This window comes from Muntiacus reevesi, chromosome 18, assembly GCF_963930625.1.
Source record: "Muntiacus reevesi chromosome 18, mMunRee1.1, whole genome shotgun sequence".
NCBI lineage: Eukaryota > Metazoa > Chordata > Mammalia > Artiodactyla > Cervidae > Muntiacus > Muntiacus reevesi.
In genome coordinates, this window is record NC_089266.1 from 37,673,793 (window position 1) to 37,690,283 (window position 16,491).

Genomic DNA, 16,491 nt, shown 5'->3' on the forward strand with positions numbered 1-16,491 from the left:
CGGCTACCACTCCAGTGTTCTGGCCTAGAGAATTCCATGGATTGTATATACAGTCCACGGGTTTGCAAAGAGTTGGAAGAAGGAGTCCTAAGAAGGACTTTACTAACAACCTTCTGTTCATCTCTGGGCCCCTCTGCACTTCTTCCCTTCACCTCCCTTAGTTTCCAAATGGTCAGAAGACAGGGTAACAGCAAAACATGGTCTGAACCCAGACAGAAGTAGAATTATTATTCTTGGCCTCCAGTAAGTACTCGATAAATGGCAGCCACTGTTATTAAAAAGGGCTAACATTTACTGATCATTTACTGTGTGTCAGAACTGTTCACTTTCTCTTTTAATATCTTCAGGGTAATTAAGTAAGTATTATTATTGCTATTTTACTGAGGCAGGAAATGTAGGTTTAGAGGGGGTAACTTGTCCAACAAGATAAAAGGAACAGAGAGGGGCAGTCCAATAGCTGAGGGCCAGAGCCTGGGTCACTGTGCCTTCCCTTTGTTCTCTGGGGTCCCGATCTCTAAGGCATGTGCTGTTTCCCTTCTCAAGCTTGTGCAGCACTGGCCCTGCCTTCCTGAACCGGGCTGTCTTCAAACCCAGGCCTCAGCTCTCAGCCTCCTGGCGACTCCAATGTCCCATCTGCTTGATCTTACTCTGAAACTCTGCCAGACCAAACAAGACCCCTCTGACCTGGCTTTGAGGTCTATGGCCCTTGAGTTATTCTATTCTAGGCACACTCCAGGGAGCCACCAGCATCTCACAAACTGATGTCTAGAACTTAAAAAAATGACCTCGGGGTGTGGGAACGGGGTTCGGTGACCAGCCCTGGGCCCAACTTCCAGACGAAGCTGGGGTGAAGACTGGCTGAGCACCACAGGCAACTAGAAAAGGCTTGTCCCTCTATGGGCGAAAATCTAAAGAGGCAGAGCCTCCCCTATGCCGCGTACCCCACAGTGTGAGAATGCAAGGAGAGGCGCGTTCATATTTCCTTGCTCGTGTTTCTCCCTCCGTGTCCACACAAGTGATGACGCCACGTTACCGCGCACCCAGGTGGTAGCCTCTGCGCCTGCGCCGAAGGGGGCGTGGCAAGGTGCGCATGCGCACAAAGGGACTTTCAAGTCTTTTTTGGAGGCGGAAAGGAGGTTGGCGGTTGTTGACTGGAGCCTGGGCGACCGTTGACGGAGGGCGGGAACTTGAAGGTTAAAGTTACGCGTCGTGTTGGCGGGAGGGCCAAGCAGAGAAAGCCCTAGTTACCAAACTGCCCCCCTCCCGAGTCAGGAGAGATTGTTGGAAGAGAACATGAGCCCTGACTGGAGCTTTGTGTTCTTCTCCATGAGGCGCCCAAGTAGGCCCGATGGCCTCAATCTGAGGCAGCGGTTTTTGGGGCGGATGTGTGCATGTGTGTTTGCACATTGAACAAACTTTCTGCCCATTTGTCACCACCTGCCTTAATATAATTAGGGTCCTGTTGTAAGCTGGGGTAGGGAACACCTCAGGGTCTTCTGCCCCCGGGGTAAGTGGTCTACGGGAGGATGTGGCGGTTTGGTTTGCCTAAGTCTCCGAAACCGTAATAGCCCTTGCTGTCCCCTTTTAGTTTCAGGTGTGTTGCGTTGGTATTTCTGGACCAAGAAAAAATCGCTTAACTTCTGTTTCCTAGAATGGCGTCAGGAATATTCTCTAATGGGCCTGCTATATCCAGGTTCAAGGCCAAGCTGTGGAAGCAAAGCTGAGGCAGTCCCTAACCTCATGTTTCCCAAGTTTTATTTCTAAAAATGATAATTGATACTGTTTACCCCAGTATGATTTGCATTATTACTCAGTGGTGTTCATGTCTCCTTGTCTCATGGGGTCTCTTCTGCTCTTGGGAGCAGAAGTGATCTTACTTAGGTTTAAATCTTAATTTTTCACAAAATAGGCAAGTATGTATTAAAGTGAGATTGAAATATAAGAGGCTGGACATGGGAAAAATTACAAAAGAAATCCTGTGGTAAAAGGAAAAAAAAAACATCTTGTTTCACTTGGAATTACAGAAACAGAGTTGAAACTTATCATTACAGTTATTATAGATATTAAGTGAGGCCTTAGTCTTTGGTATTGTATAATCCAGAGATCTCAAACTAATGACTAAAGCACATGATCTGCATGGTGTTTTAAAGTGAGACAACACATTCTCACGTGGCTAGTTCAATTGTGTATGTTTCCTCCCTGGCCTTGTAAGCATGTTTGCCAATATTGTGGTCCATTTTCCTCTATGTACATCTCGTTCAGAATTATTCTCATGTTGGGTCCTTGATTCTGAAGTAAATTACATAGACTCTGTGAAAATTCACATATGTTTAGGAAACAAGATTATAGCCACCCTAGTCTTAACTTCAAACTAATTTGAAAAAATTTGTCATGTTATAAATTGTTACCTGGAAAGAGAGAGACTCTGTAGGGTGTTTATCAGGTTGGTCATAGATTTAAACCATAATTTCAGTAATTACTAGACTGAGCACTTGATTTTGTCATTGATACAATATGAGGTATAAATTTCTTTCTTTGAAGGTTTAGTCAGACAACTTCATGTTGTAAGGTTGGAGCACTGGAGAATAAAAATTAGAGACTTTGATATTGAAAGAAATGAAGAGAAACATAAATGAAAATCCAACTCGGAGTACAGCAGGTAATTTCTGTAGTTTGTATGTAGCATATATACATATTATATATATATATATATATATATATATAATATATATATATAATCTATATAGATACAACTTTGTGTGTGTGTGTGTATATATATATATATATAGTTTGTATAGCATATAGATACAACACTTTGGAAGGAACTTTTAAAAATAATGAACATATAGTCTAGCCTCTTTTTAGGTCAAAGGAAATAAGACAAAACACTTATTGGCTTAGGTTTAAGTAAAATCAAGCTTTTCTGGATTTGCTCTTGTGTTCTTTTTATAAACCCATGTGATTGATTTGTTTTGTGCTTTAAACTGAAGATAAATTAATAATCTTCTAATTTTTATTTGTGACTTATTTGAAATATTTATGTGCCAGGGAGATTGGATATACTACCATCACTGTAAGTCGTTCTCAAGAATGACCCATAGAAAATATATATTACAGACCCCTGGAGTTCTTGGTGAAATTGCAAAGTTTTGACTTCCAAAGCAAATCTACTGAAGTAAAGTTTATGAGAGTGGGGTCTAGGAACTGGCATGCTAAGCATAATTACAGATAAATCTTAGTCAAACTAAAGTGAAAGAACCATGGCCTTAAAGGGTCTGCTACTATAGTCAGAGAGTGATTAGGATTTTGGAAAGCATGGGTCAAATTTTGGTTCTCCTTTACCTGTATTGTACTCAAAGGGTTCCTTCCAGTTGATAAGCAAGCACAGGAGAGAAGTAAAGAAAGCAAAATGTGGGTTTGGAAAGGGTTGGGGGATGAGGAAGGAGATGTGAATTACTGCTAAATAAGAGGAATTAAGGTGATGGTAACATAGAACAAGAAAGGATTTTTTAGAGAGACAGATAAGTCTATTTTGTATCTTTAAAAGAATATAAAAATAAATCAAATCTATATAAATATATCTGTAATAAATATAAAAGTAGCATATATAAATAGACAAATTCAAATAGTATATTATTATATACTAATAATTATTCTATAACTAGATCTGATTATTTGCCTATTGTGTACTAATTTTTTGGTACTTTCAATTTAGGCTGTTTGCCTGTACCATTGTTCAATCAGAAAAAGAGGAATAGACAGCCATTAACATCCAATCCACTTCAAAATGATCCAGGTATCAGTAATGCTTCTGACAGTTATGATTTCCCTCCTCTACCATCAGGTAAGAAAATAAAGTGAAAATTCTCAGAAAATAAGAAAGAGGATTATAGAAAATGGCAATTTCTACTGTATTATAATGGAAACAGAAAGAAAGTGTATTTTTTTCTTCTTTCCACTATCCAGTTATAGGAATTACTTGGCTCTTTCTGAGCATTCCAGTACAACAGTTAAGAGTTTCCTTGTTTACAAGGGTGACTTAGCATTTAAATGGGGTATCTTAAATCTGGAGCCTTTCTTCTAGTGAAGTAGTAACCTATATTGGAAAGAGTTTTTTTTTTTTTTTCCTATTACAAAACACAGATATTGCGACTTAAACATTTGGTGGTAAAGAATGGAGAAGCTTAAGTTGCTTCAGGAATAAGGATATGAATGGGAACACAGGAAAAATGGAAGAAAATAGAACTTAAGAAGGTAGAAGCCAAGGAATTTCTTGTGCTTGACCCTAGTCTTTTTTTCTCTTCTTATGTTATTTTTGCCTTATTTCGTTTGTTGACTTTGCACTGTTTCATCCAGCTGGCTTCCTTTTAGTGTCCACTGGTATGTGAACTAAGTTGCCTTTGCTGGGTGTTAACATAGCCTTTTAGTTCTAGTTCTCAGAACCCATCATTGGTTGCCCTCTGTTTCTCTTGATTCAAATTCTAGAGACAGCGAGCCTTGCTTCAACTCATGTTTTTAAATGAGGTCACTGAAATAATTTTTTTAAATTTATTTATTTTAATTGGAGGCTAATTACTTTACAGTATTGTAGTGGTTTTTGCCATACACTGACATGAATCAGCCATGGTGTACATGTGTTCCTCATCCTGAACCCCACTCCCACCTCCCTCCCCATCCCATCCCTCAGGGTTATCCCAGTGCACCAGCCCTGAGCACACTGTCTCATGCATCGAACCTGAACTGGCGATCTATTTCACATATGATAATATACATGTTTCAATGCCATTCTCTCAAATCATCCCACCCTCGCCTTCTCCCACATAGTTCAAAAGTCTGTTATTTACATCTGTGTCTCTTTAGCTGTCTTGCATATAGGTGCATCATTACCATCTTTCCAGATTCCATATATATGTGTTAATAAACTGTGTTGGTATTTTTCTTTTTTTCTTTTTTTTTTTTCTGTGTTGGTATTTTTCTTTCTGACTTACTTCACTCTGTATAATAGGCTCTAGTTTCATCTACCTCATTAGAACTGATTCAAATGCATTCTTTTTGATAGCCAAGTAATATTCCATTGTGTATATGTACCACAGCTTTCTTACCCATTCATCTCCTGACAGACATCTAGGTTGCTTCCTTGCCTGGCTATTGTAAACAGTGCTGCAGTGAACATTGGAGTACACATGTCTCTTTTAATTCTGGTTTCCTTGGTGTGTGTACCCAACAGTGTGATTGCTGGGTCATATGGCAGTTCTATTTCTAGTTTTTTAAGGAATCTCCACACTGTTCTCTGTAGTGGCTTTACTAGTTTCCATTCCCACCAACAGTGTAAGAGGATTCCCTTTTCTCTGCACCCTCTGCAGCATTTTTTGTTTATAGACTTTTTGATAGCAGCCATTCTGACCAGCGTGAGATGGCACGTCACTGTGGTTATGATTTGCATTTCTCTGATAATGAGTGATGTTGAGCATCTTTTCATGTGTTTGTTAGCCATCTGTATGTCTTCTTTGGAGAAATGTCTGTTTAGTTCTTTGGCCCATTTTTTGATTGGGTCATTTATTTTTCTGGAATTGAACTGCAGGAGCTGCTTGTATATTTTTGAGATTAATTCTTTATCAGTTGCTTTGTTTGCTATTGTTTTCTCCCATTCTGAAGTCTGTCTTTTCACCTTATGGTTTCCTTCATTATGCAAAAGCTTTTAAGTTTAATTAGGTCCTATTTGTTTATTTTTGCTTTTATTTCCATTACTCTGGGAGATGAGTCATAGAGGATTCTGCTGTGATTTATGTCAGAGAGTGTTTTGCCTATGTTTTCCTCTAGGAGTTTTATAGTTTCTGGTCTTACATTTAGACCTTTAATCCATTTTGATGTTAGAGAGTGTTAGAGAGTGTTCTAGTTTCATTCTTTAATTTAACCTTATGGTTAGGCCTCTCATCTCTGAAATAATTAGCTGTGGTGGTTTGGCCTGGGAGGTCTTAATGTTTACTTACTTTTTACTTCTCTTTGGAAGAAGGCATGGACAGTCAGATATTCTGAAATATACTTGGTACCTGCTGGTTATATACCTTTACATTTTGCAGGACCACACTTAAAAAGCTTTAACAGGATTTTATGCAACTAGAATTTTAAAATCCTTTAATATATATATATCAGTACTTATTAATTTCATCCAGTGTGCAATAATAGACCTTAATCTAGTTTTAAATTTATAGTTATTTTGTTTTCTTCCACATTAGAGGAATTGAAAGTTTGAATTTCATATTATTCTCATTTTTATAGATAAAAGGTTAAAAATTCTTGTGGATATGCAAAAGTGGGCATTTATCTGGTCATCTGCTATTTAAAAAAAAATTCTCTTCTATTTAAAATATTTTATAAGTGTGAATGACAGATGATCTAAATATAACCATTTAATGACAGATGATCTAAAATAACCATTTGAGTTGTTCCATAGGCAAATGTGCATAATCTTGAAGTACTGAACTTTTCAAGCTCTGACCAGGATTACTATCTGTCAGAGATACAACAAAATATCTTATTGTGGGTAAGAGAGAGGACTAGATCAGTGTTTTTCAATTTTTTTTCTTGATCCATTAGTAGTTTAGGAAATAACCAATCTTTTAAAAAAATAAATAGAATTGAATAGAGTAAAATAGAAAATGTCAGAGTGTATATACATAGTAAGTAAGAAAAAGAATGGATGGTAAAATTGCTGTATTCTCTCTCAAACACACACAGGCACACACACACACATGCGCATGCTATGTGTGTATATTTTCTGGGTTTTGATGTATTTCTTGCTGTGGGTTGGGATTAAGAAACATTGATTACACTGAAATTTGTGTTACAAAGTGTAAGATACTTTACTAGGATTGACTGTGGAAGATATACAGATTAAATACCTTGCTTGGAATACAGTGGGAAAGGGAGATAACTAAAAAAATTAGTAGAACAGACTGACTAATTCCACAACAAAGTACTTTTAAAGAACATGTCCACATATTCAAGTTTTTTTCTCCTTCAGGCTTTCAGTTGCCTCCCCCACATATTAATTAAATATGAAAGAATTATTTTCCCCCGATGCTACCTAACTTACCCTTACCTGTGTTACTTATATCTTTTGAGATTGGGCCTGGGAAGCTGTGAGTCCAGAGTTGCCTCCTTTAACAAAAACAGTGAACACGGGGTATGTGAAAAAAATGTGTACCAATAAATGCATGTGTCTGTTACTGACTGATGTTAGTCTTCTATGTATATTTTATATTTCTCAATTGGGGAACAAATTATAAATAGTTAATAAGACATATTTCCTTGAAAGGCAAATACCACATTCAGTTTCTCATCCCCTGAGAAGTGAAAATTCTGTGTCTAAACCTATTCAATCAAATGCTGAGAGAAGCAAGAGTGATTGGAGGTGAGTCTACTTAAGATATTTCTTATTCTATTTCTTCTTCTCCTTCCCATCTCCTCCTTTACTCCCTTTCTCCTCCTCTATCTTTTCCTCCTTTCTTAAACAGAATTGACATTTAGGAAATTTCTATACTGAATAACTAACTATAGTGATATTAGCTGTGTTTTATGAAAGAAGAGAACATGCCATATAAAACCTTAAAAATAGGCAAATTTGGCAGTGATTATATTTCCAAAGAATACTTCATGTTGTAATGAAATTTCTGTAAATATTTATCACCGTGAATTTATGATTTTGTCATTAATGTCTAATTGACAATAGGTAAAGAGTCAAGAATAACTGTACCTAAATGTTGGATATGTTTAGAAATTGAGAACCAAATAGAATGCTCTATCTTACCCTAGTAAGATAGTCAGCTCCAAGGTAAATAGGATGGAAATAAGAAAGAAAGGTGGAGCACGAAATGCTCTGTTAAGATGGTGAGGGCACTTGTCAGAGGTATCCAAGTTTAATGTCTAAATAAATGTGAAAAAAAATGAATAGATAGAAAAAGGACATGGATCATTTTTTAGGTTGGACTTTAGTATTCTTGGGTAAGTGGTAACTACTGAAATAGTTTTGGATTATTTTCCTTAACAAGGTTGTGTTGCATTGTTTGCCCTCTTGTGGTACTTGTGGTATTTTTTTAGGAAAATTATTCAGAAATAAATATTTGTGACTTAGGTTAGTTTTTCCCGGTGGAACTTTTACCTAGCCTGCTCTGAAATTATACTTTTAATTTTAGCCTCATTAACATCATGTTCTGATTGGCTGGTACAACTCACCTAGGTTAATGTAGCTAGTAAAATGCTGAAACTAATTAATAAGTAAGACTTTTAAGCTACTCAGTAAAAGTACAAAATTTCTAATCGGACAGCTATCCACCCTGCCTATACCTATTTTCTTTGTGATTTAAAATCATTGACAAGCCATAGTTTAACTTTTGAAAAATTTATTTTGTAGAAAATTTAAAAATAAATGTATAAAAAGGAAGCAAACATCCTCAAAATCTTACTATGCTGAAAAAAATCTTTCTACTCATATATTCTTGTATAGTTTAAAAATAAATTCTTTGGCACTTGACTTTGAGTTGGGTTCTCTGGGTTTTGGATTGTCAGTAACTTGCTATGTGACTTTGGCAAATTACTTCCTCCTTAAGACTCCATTTCCTCACCTGAAAAGAGAGGCTTTATATATTCTAGGGTTGCTGTGATGTTGTGTTTAGAATTTCTAACTGGTCAGTAGTTGCAAAGTAGTACAAATTACCATATAAGTGAAGATTAAATAATTCATTAATAATTTTCTTTTAATTAAGAAAAAGTATATAGAAACAAAACTGATACCAAATTTTAAAAATACTATTACAGCTACAGAGATGGCAACAAAAATACTAGTTTAAAAACTTGGAATAAAAATGATTTTAAGCCTCAGTGCAAAAGAAGAAATCTAATGACAAATAATGGAATAAATTCCAGTCCAATGAATTTGGGAGCTCAACAGCAGAAACAATTAAGAGTATATGAATCTACTAACTTACCTAGCCAAAGAGAAAGTGAAGCACTCAGACAAGCAAAGTCGTCAGAAATACCTGGCTCCACAATGAGAAGTCTAGACAAAAACAGCACATGGCAGGCGTTTAAGCCCAATTTTCAACAAAATCAATTTAAGAAAAAAATGTTCGATGGTTTTCAAGAAGTAAATACCCTCAAGGTAAACTTTTCAATATTATTTGCTTTTTTGTATTTCAATTAAAAAATGTGAGATAAGTATTTAGAAAGTTTACAGAGATAAGAGCATTTGAAATCACTGCCATGGCATACATTACTGAATTAGCACAAATAGCCAGTTCTATTGATAGGAGTAGATGAATGTTTTTTTCCAATATATTTTCTTAAAGGTTGTGAATGGCTGCTCTGTAAATAAATGTAATGTTGGTGTGCCCATAAGAGGAAGTGAGCTCAGAGTCTTCCTACTCCACCATCTTGGCCATCCTACTCTCTCAATTGATTTTTAAAAATGCCAGAACTTTCCTATCTCAAGGCCTTTACACTCACTATTCCCTTATTCCTCAGTCAACAACCTATTTAAAATAATAATCTGTGTGTCTTGTTTTATCCTGTTTTTTAAAATGCACAGAATATATTTCTGACATTCTATTATATATTTATTAATCTTCTGAATCCCCTATTAGACTGTAAAATCTGTGAAGGTAGATAGGTTGTCTACCTTCAGTATTGTTTCCTCATTAGCCATGTCTAGCACATGGTAGGTACCAATAATTGCTTTTGGAATGAATAAATAAATGTGTCTGGATTCCCTCAGAGTGTGAGCACGTTAGGGAAAGAAATTGTATTTGACTTACCTGTGTTTGTCACAGAATTGGCACACGATGCTTTAAAAATATTTAAAGAATCAACAGATGAATGAGTAAATGAATGCTTGTGTAAAATAAGAGATAAAAAGAAAAAAATCTTCTTAATTATTTCCAAATGTATTCTAGTTTCTTCTCCTTTATAAAGTACTAATGATACTTTTAATTTAGGGGAGTAACTATACTAAAATTTTCAGGAGTTCTTTTTTACATATTTTACATAGTATTTTAACATATTTTACACTTTTGCCTAGTATAAGGACCTAGAATCTTTACATAGAAAGTGAATGAATATGATGAAAAAAATTACAGGTTTTTCTACTGCTGTGTTTTTATTTTTTCAGAAGGAAGCTTCGTCATATCAGTTAAAGCTTAGGGAAAAAGATAATTCTTTAAGAATTATATCTGCAGTTATTGAAAGCATGAAGTACTGGCGTGAACATGCACAGAAAACTGTACTTCTTTTTGAAATATTAGGTAGGTGTACTACTTCATAATATTTGGATAATCGTTTTGAATGATTAATAGGAATACCTAGGGGATCTTAAAGAAAAATAAAACTTTACAAAAGGAGATTGTGGTTTTTTAGGATTTTCTTCAGTTCCTGTGTCTTCATTGATTTGTGTGACTTAAGATGAACTTGGTTATTTCATGGTAGTAGTATTCTAATTGGTAATGTTAAAACTGGAAAGATTCTTACAAGTAATCTAGCTCAACCCTTGAAGTAGGTGAGAAAATGAGGCAAATAATTAAAATAGACTTGACTAAAAATCACAAAGTTAGTTAGCAGCAAAAATAGATCTAGGCACCAAGTCTCCTTATTCTCAAAGTATTCTTTCTACTATATTACCCTAAATCCAATAGTAATTTCTTTGTAAGTTAAATTATAAATTATATATTCTAAAAGAACATTTGTGAAGAATCCTTGATTGATATGAATAAACACCCAACAATTAACTTATCCCTACAGTTTTCTGAATTAATATTCAAAAGAGAGGAGAGTTTTATAGAATGTTTCTGGAATTTAATTTTACTTTAGAATAAAGAGATAAACAACAAGTAGAGATTCAAAACATTTCTTTCCATAGTTTAAATATTCAATTTAATTTAAATTATGAAATATTTTAAGCATACAGAAAAGTTCAGAGACTATAGTAAATATCCACATATCTATCTTATAGATACCTTTGAACACCCCATCTGGTTTTATTCTTCTCTAGAGACAGTCACTGTGGTATCTTTCCTTTCCATGCTTTTATAATTTTGCTCTGTACATCTGATTTCATAAATTTATATGTGTGTATTTACTGTTGTTGTGTGTTTTATACTGTAGAGTTTACATTTTCATCTGGCATTATGTTTTTGAGATTTAACCATCTTTCTGTCCTGTCACAGTGTTAGCTTCATTCTGAGGCTCCAATATGGTCTTTCCAGCAGCTTCTGACTCTTCCCTTATGATATTAAGAGGATTATCAAAGTTCTCTATGCCATACATTCTTCTTTACACCACATTGTCACATTCTTTGATAGTTTCTTCTGGTTGCTCTTTTCCAGAAACTAACAAATGACCGTATGCATATTAATGTTTCTGACTGGGCAGCAAGGCACTCACTGTCACTCTGAACTCTATGGCTGGGGAAGGGGATACACTGACTGGCTTACATTAGTCTCAGGTCACTCCTGGGTCTGGGAGTCGGATTCACATCATACAGCTAAGAACGGCATAGGGGAAATTTCCTAAAGGAAAATCTGGATATTGTTAGGGGAAATGGAGACTGACCTCAAAACAAGAAGTGTTTACTATCAGTACCTAATAGATGGCTATTAAAAGAATAAATAGTGGTCTCATTTGATAGTGATTTCTTAAGATTAAGCTTGAATTGTCATTTGAATTTTATAGATGAAACAAATTTGGAAGAGGTTAAAGTTTTTACAGTTTAGTAAGTTGAAGAACTGAGACTCAATTGCATGACTTCTGATTCTAACTCAGTGTTTTTTCTTCATTAATTCACTATGTTTATTTGTTATACGTGTGTATTTAATATGTGGACTTATCTGGTGACTCAGACAGTAAAGAATCTGCCTGCAGTGCAGGAGACCTAGGTTCAATCCCTGGATCGGAAATATGCCCTGGAGAAGGAAATGGCAATCCACTCCAGTATTCTTGCTTGGAGAATTCCATGGACAGAGGAGCCTGGCAGGCTACAGTCTGTGGGGTCGCAAAGAGTTGACATGACTGAGCAACTAACACACACACTTCGGTGTGTAGTATGTAGTAGATTGGTCTGAGGATTTAACCACTGCATCAAACACACTCACAAAACTTCAGGGACTTCCTGGTGGTCTAGGGTTAAGACACAGTTCTTCCGCTGTACGGGCACAGGTTTGATCCCTGGTCAAGGACCTAGGATCCCGCATGCTACACAGCGTGGCCAAAAAAAAGAAAGATAAAAACAAACAAAATAAAACACACAAAAAAAAACAAACAAGAAAGTTTCAGATGGCCAGTTATTGTCAGTTATATAAATTTGTTATACAATCAGTTCCCGAGTTGGAGAGGGCCAGAAATTTTGTTTTCCTTAGAATAAAATGGTTTCAGAATATCTTTCCCTTTTAAAATGCTTTCTTATTATTGTATCAGTAAAGCAATGAGAGATTGGTATGGGAATAGTTATTTAAATATCAACTTCTCGTTGTTAAATTTTATTTGTGTTTTACCAGCACTGATTCTTCCCCCTCTATTTCAATGTTGCTTAGCTGTTCTCGATTCAGCTGTTACACCTGGCCGATACTGTTCAAAGACTTTCCTTATGAGAGATGGGAAACATACTCTGCCATGTGTATTTTATGAAATAGTGAGTATTTGTTTTAAGTATTCTTTGCAAAGCCTATTTCAACAAAACTTAGAAATGTAGGCTATAATTCCACTGTGGCAGAAATTCTGTTTACTAGTAGTACTTTTTGACATTTTGTTTGGTTAAATTCTGATGTTAAAATTGCTTATTTGCTCAACTGATGTGAAGAGCTTACTATGTTACAGGGGCTATGCTAGATGCAGGGGATTCAAGGGGAATTTAAGTGGTAACTGGCCCTTTCTCTCAAAGAGTTTATAATCTCAGGTAGAGGGACAGATACATAAATGTTACACTGTATATAATAAGTGGTATGACAGAGATGTGTGCAGGGTTCTATAGAAGTAGATAGGATAGGTCAGATCAGGGAAAGCTTTTTGAAGAATGTAGTAAGCTATCTGACCTTAGATATATAAGGTCTAATAAATTAAGCCAAAGTGTTGGAAATTAGGGGAAGAGGTGAGAGGAATACATTCTAAACTGAGGGAGCGGCTCCTGTAAAGACATGAAGCACTGATAGAGCCTAGATTGTTCAGGAAACTGCAAACAGTTTACAGTTACCAGAGTATGCAGTTAGTAAGTGACAGGGTAAGGGTAGTCGTTTTGAACCTGGGGGAAAGCAGGAACAGTGGGCTGGGATGTAGGGAAGAGGCTTGGTAACAAAGGAGAATGGAAACCTTATAAGACTTACATACTTTCTAAAAGAGTTTGGTATTAAATCTGAAATTGAGCTTAATCCTGAAATCTCACTTGGATTCCAGTTTTTACCCCACCATTCACTAGCTTTATGACCTTGAGTGAGCTGCTTAAACTTCCTGTGCATTAGTTTTCTAATCAGTAAATTGAGACTAATTCCCACTTTGAAAGATTGTTTTGGATATTAGGTTATAGAATATCTGAATGCATAGCATCTAGCACATAGTAGATGACAAGATATAGTAATTGCATGTTATTTTTAGAATCTTAGATGCTTATTGTTTTTCTCTAGTCTAAATTTTAAAAGATTTTTATTAAAGTATATCATATACAGAAAAGCTGTACAATTCTATGAAGTTACCACAGAAGTGAACATAACCAAGCTTAAGAAATAGAACATTGCTTTCACCCTATGTATCCTTGTGCCTGTTCTCATTCACTACCTCTGTTTTCTGCATTAAAGTAACCACTATTGTGACATTTAATATAAGTTAATTCTGCCTGTTTTTGAACTTTCTGTAAATAGTATCATATGATATGTCTGATTTTATGTCTGATCTCTTTCACTCAGTGAAATGTTGTAAGATTCATCTGTGTTGTTGCATATAGCTAAAGTTCATTTATTTATGTGTCTATGTGATATGAATATAGCACAATTTGATTTTCTATTCTACTGTTCCTGGATGTCTTGGTGGTTTCCAGTTTTTTTTTTTTTTGTTATTATGAATAATACTCTGTGAACATTCATGCATGCCTGTGCACATGCATGCCTTTCTATTGTGTATATACCTAGAAATAAAATTGCTGAATTATAGTGCCTGTGTATGTTCTACATGGAGTTATTGCCAAAGAAATTTCCAGAGGGTTATAAGAGTTTATGAACTAAATCAGCATAGGAGAGTTGTACTTTTTCTTCATTCTTATCAGCATTTAGTACTGTCAGTCTTCTTTAATTTAGCCATTCCAGTGGGTCAGTTTAGTGCTATCTCATTTCTTTTTTTTGTGTGCAATAAAGTTTTATTAAAGTATAAAGGAGATAGAGAAAGCTTCTGACATAGACATCAAAAGGGGGTAGAAAGAGTACCCCCTTGCTAATGTTAGCAATGGAATTATATACTCTCCAATGAATCCGAAGAAAGTCTGTAGGTTGTAAAGACCTCACCAGACCTACTCCCATAATTTACATTTTAAGATAACAGAGTTGGCCAGAAGGTTTAATCCAAAGACTGTCCTCAGGCAGGATACATCCTTGTAAAGACCAGACCTACTCCCATAATTTACATTTTAAGATAACAGAATTAGCCAGAGAGTTAATCCAAAGACTGTCCTCAGGCAGGATACATTATTGTTGTATAACCCTAAGGAATGTAGAGGAAAAAAGTAAAAAAATTTGTCCTTTCTTCCTCCTTGAATATTCCAGACCTCTCTGTCCTTGGGTACTATCTCATTTTTCTCCAATTCCCTGATGACTAATTGAGGTTCAGCACTTTTGATGTTTACTGGCCAGTGAGATACCTTCTTCTGACAAGTCTGTTCAGGTCTCTTATAATTTTTTTCTATTAAATTATTTGTCTATTGATTTATAGGAGTTTTGAAAAATCTATTCTGAGTGCAAGTTCTTTGTCTATTATATATATAGCAAATCTTCTCATACTCTGTGGTTTGACTGAGGTTTTGGTGCTGGCTTATCTTTTCCTGGTTTATGAGTTCTATGGACATAGCTCTTTTGAATCTCCCAACCCTAAGCCTGGGGTGGGGGTGGTATGGTTACCAGAATCTCTTTTCTTTGGGGAACCTTGGACTCCATTTTTTTCTCCTAGCCCTATAAGCCCATAGAAGCTCTGTTCAGTTTATTAGACTCTTAAACTGCCTTGATTGTGATCAGCAGTTACCTCAGAGAGGGAAGGTATCCCCAGATATCAGGCCCCATTCTGGACTTCTTTCCTCCCCCCAGTTAGGGTCTCTGCAGTTCCTTACTGCCATTGGTATCTCTCTGATGTCTGTGAGGATATTTTTAAATAATTATTCCATCCAGCTATTCTGATTGGTTTTAGTGGGAAAGTTGGTCTGAACCAGCTAGTCTGCCATCTACTGAAAGGGGAACTCTGGCAGTCTAATAGAAGTGAGTATTCATGTGCTGTTATATTGGGAATTATTCTGTCTTTTAAGAAACAGCAGCTCACTTGCTTGTAAGAAGCCCTACCCAAATGAAGGTCTTTCTTCTGTAACAGGGCATCCATTTATGCCTGTCTATTATGGTCTTATCAGTAGGGGGGCCCTAAATGACATAAGGGAATTACAGCATTTTGTGGTGATTTGTATTTAGTTGATCATATTATTAGTTTAAAAAAATTTAAATTCAAATGAAGTAATAATTAACTTTATTGATATTTATTTTTTGAAAAACAGGATCGTGAACTTCCCAGATTGATTAGAGGCCGAGTTCATAGATGTGTTGGAAACTACGACCAGAAAAAGAATATTTTTAAATGTGTTTCTGTCAGACCGGCATCTGCTTCTGAACAAAAAACTTTCCAAACATTTGTTAAAATTGTAGATGCTGAAATGAGATATTATACTAGTGTAATGAATGAAGTTTAAGTAGTGATGAATGAAGTTTAAATAGTATAAAGGAAGCGTTTTTCTGTTATTGTTTAAATTATCATCTCCATGGTTTTTTGGCTACTGTTTTTGTGTATTTCACTTGTTGAATTAAAATATTTAAATCCTTTTAAATGTGGAAAGAATTTTTGAAAAATAATTTTACTGTTTTTATAAAAGTGGTGCATTTGCTAAAGTTAAAAAACCATTTCAGATAAAAATGCTCAGAAGAATAGGAATAGGTAGATACTAACTTAATATGAGAAAAGAATACATTTGAGTCAGACATTCCCACTGAAGGCAAGAACAAGACCAGGTGCCCATTGTCAGAACTGTTACTGAGCATTATACTGGAGTTGCTAGACTATGCAGTTCATTTAATTCACATATTTAGTGGGCATATACTCTGTGCCAAGCACTATTTCATGTCCTTGTTTGTAACAAAGCAGTTAACAGAGTAACAAAAGCCTCTGAATTTATGGTATTTATATTCTGGGACCCATAGAATATGTTAGATAAAA

The 16,491-nt window shown here is 35.6% G+C and overlaps 1 protein-coding gene across 1 annotated transcript; it reads left to right on the top strand.

The window, feature by feature from the left end:
- The first annotated feature begins 2,616 nt into the window (after nucleotides 1-2,616).
- SPATA22 (spermatogenesis associated 22) lies at nucleotides 2,617-15,970 on the top strand. Its single transcript, XM_065910919.1, has 7 exons — nucleotides 2,617-2,659; nucleotides 7,126-7,186; nucleotides 7,319-7,414; nucleotides 8,818-9,160; nucleotides 10,169-10,298; nucleotides 12,579-12,676; nucleotides 15,779-15,970. The coding sequence occupies exons 1-7, from the start codon at nucleotides 2,617-2,619 to the stop codon at nucleotides 15,968-15,970; spliced, it is 963 nt and encodes a 320-aa protein (XP_065766991.1).
- The last annotated feature ends 521 nt before the right edge of the window (nucleotides 15,971-16,491 follow it).

What these genes read in the sequence shown, in the direction of transcription:
- SPATA22 (XM_065910919.1), top strand. Translation starts at nt 2,617, where the DNA reads ATGAAGAGAAACATAAATGAAAATCCAACTCGGAGTACAGCAG. An exon ending in AGAAGCAAGAGTGATTGGAG is followed by an intron (nt 7,415 to 8,817) that starts GTGAGTCTACTT and finishes ATACTATTACAG; the next exon opens with CTACAGAGATGGCAACAAAA. An exon ending in AAGAAGTAAATACCCTCAAG is followed by an intron (nt 9,161 to 10,168) that starts GTAAACTTTTCA and finishes TTTTTTCAGAAG; the next exon opens with GAAGCTTCGTCATATCAGTT.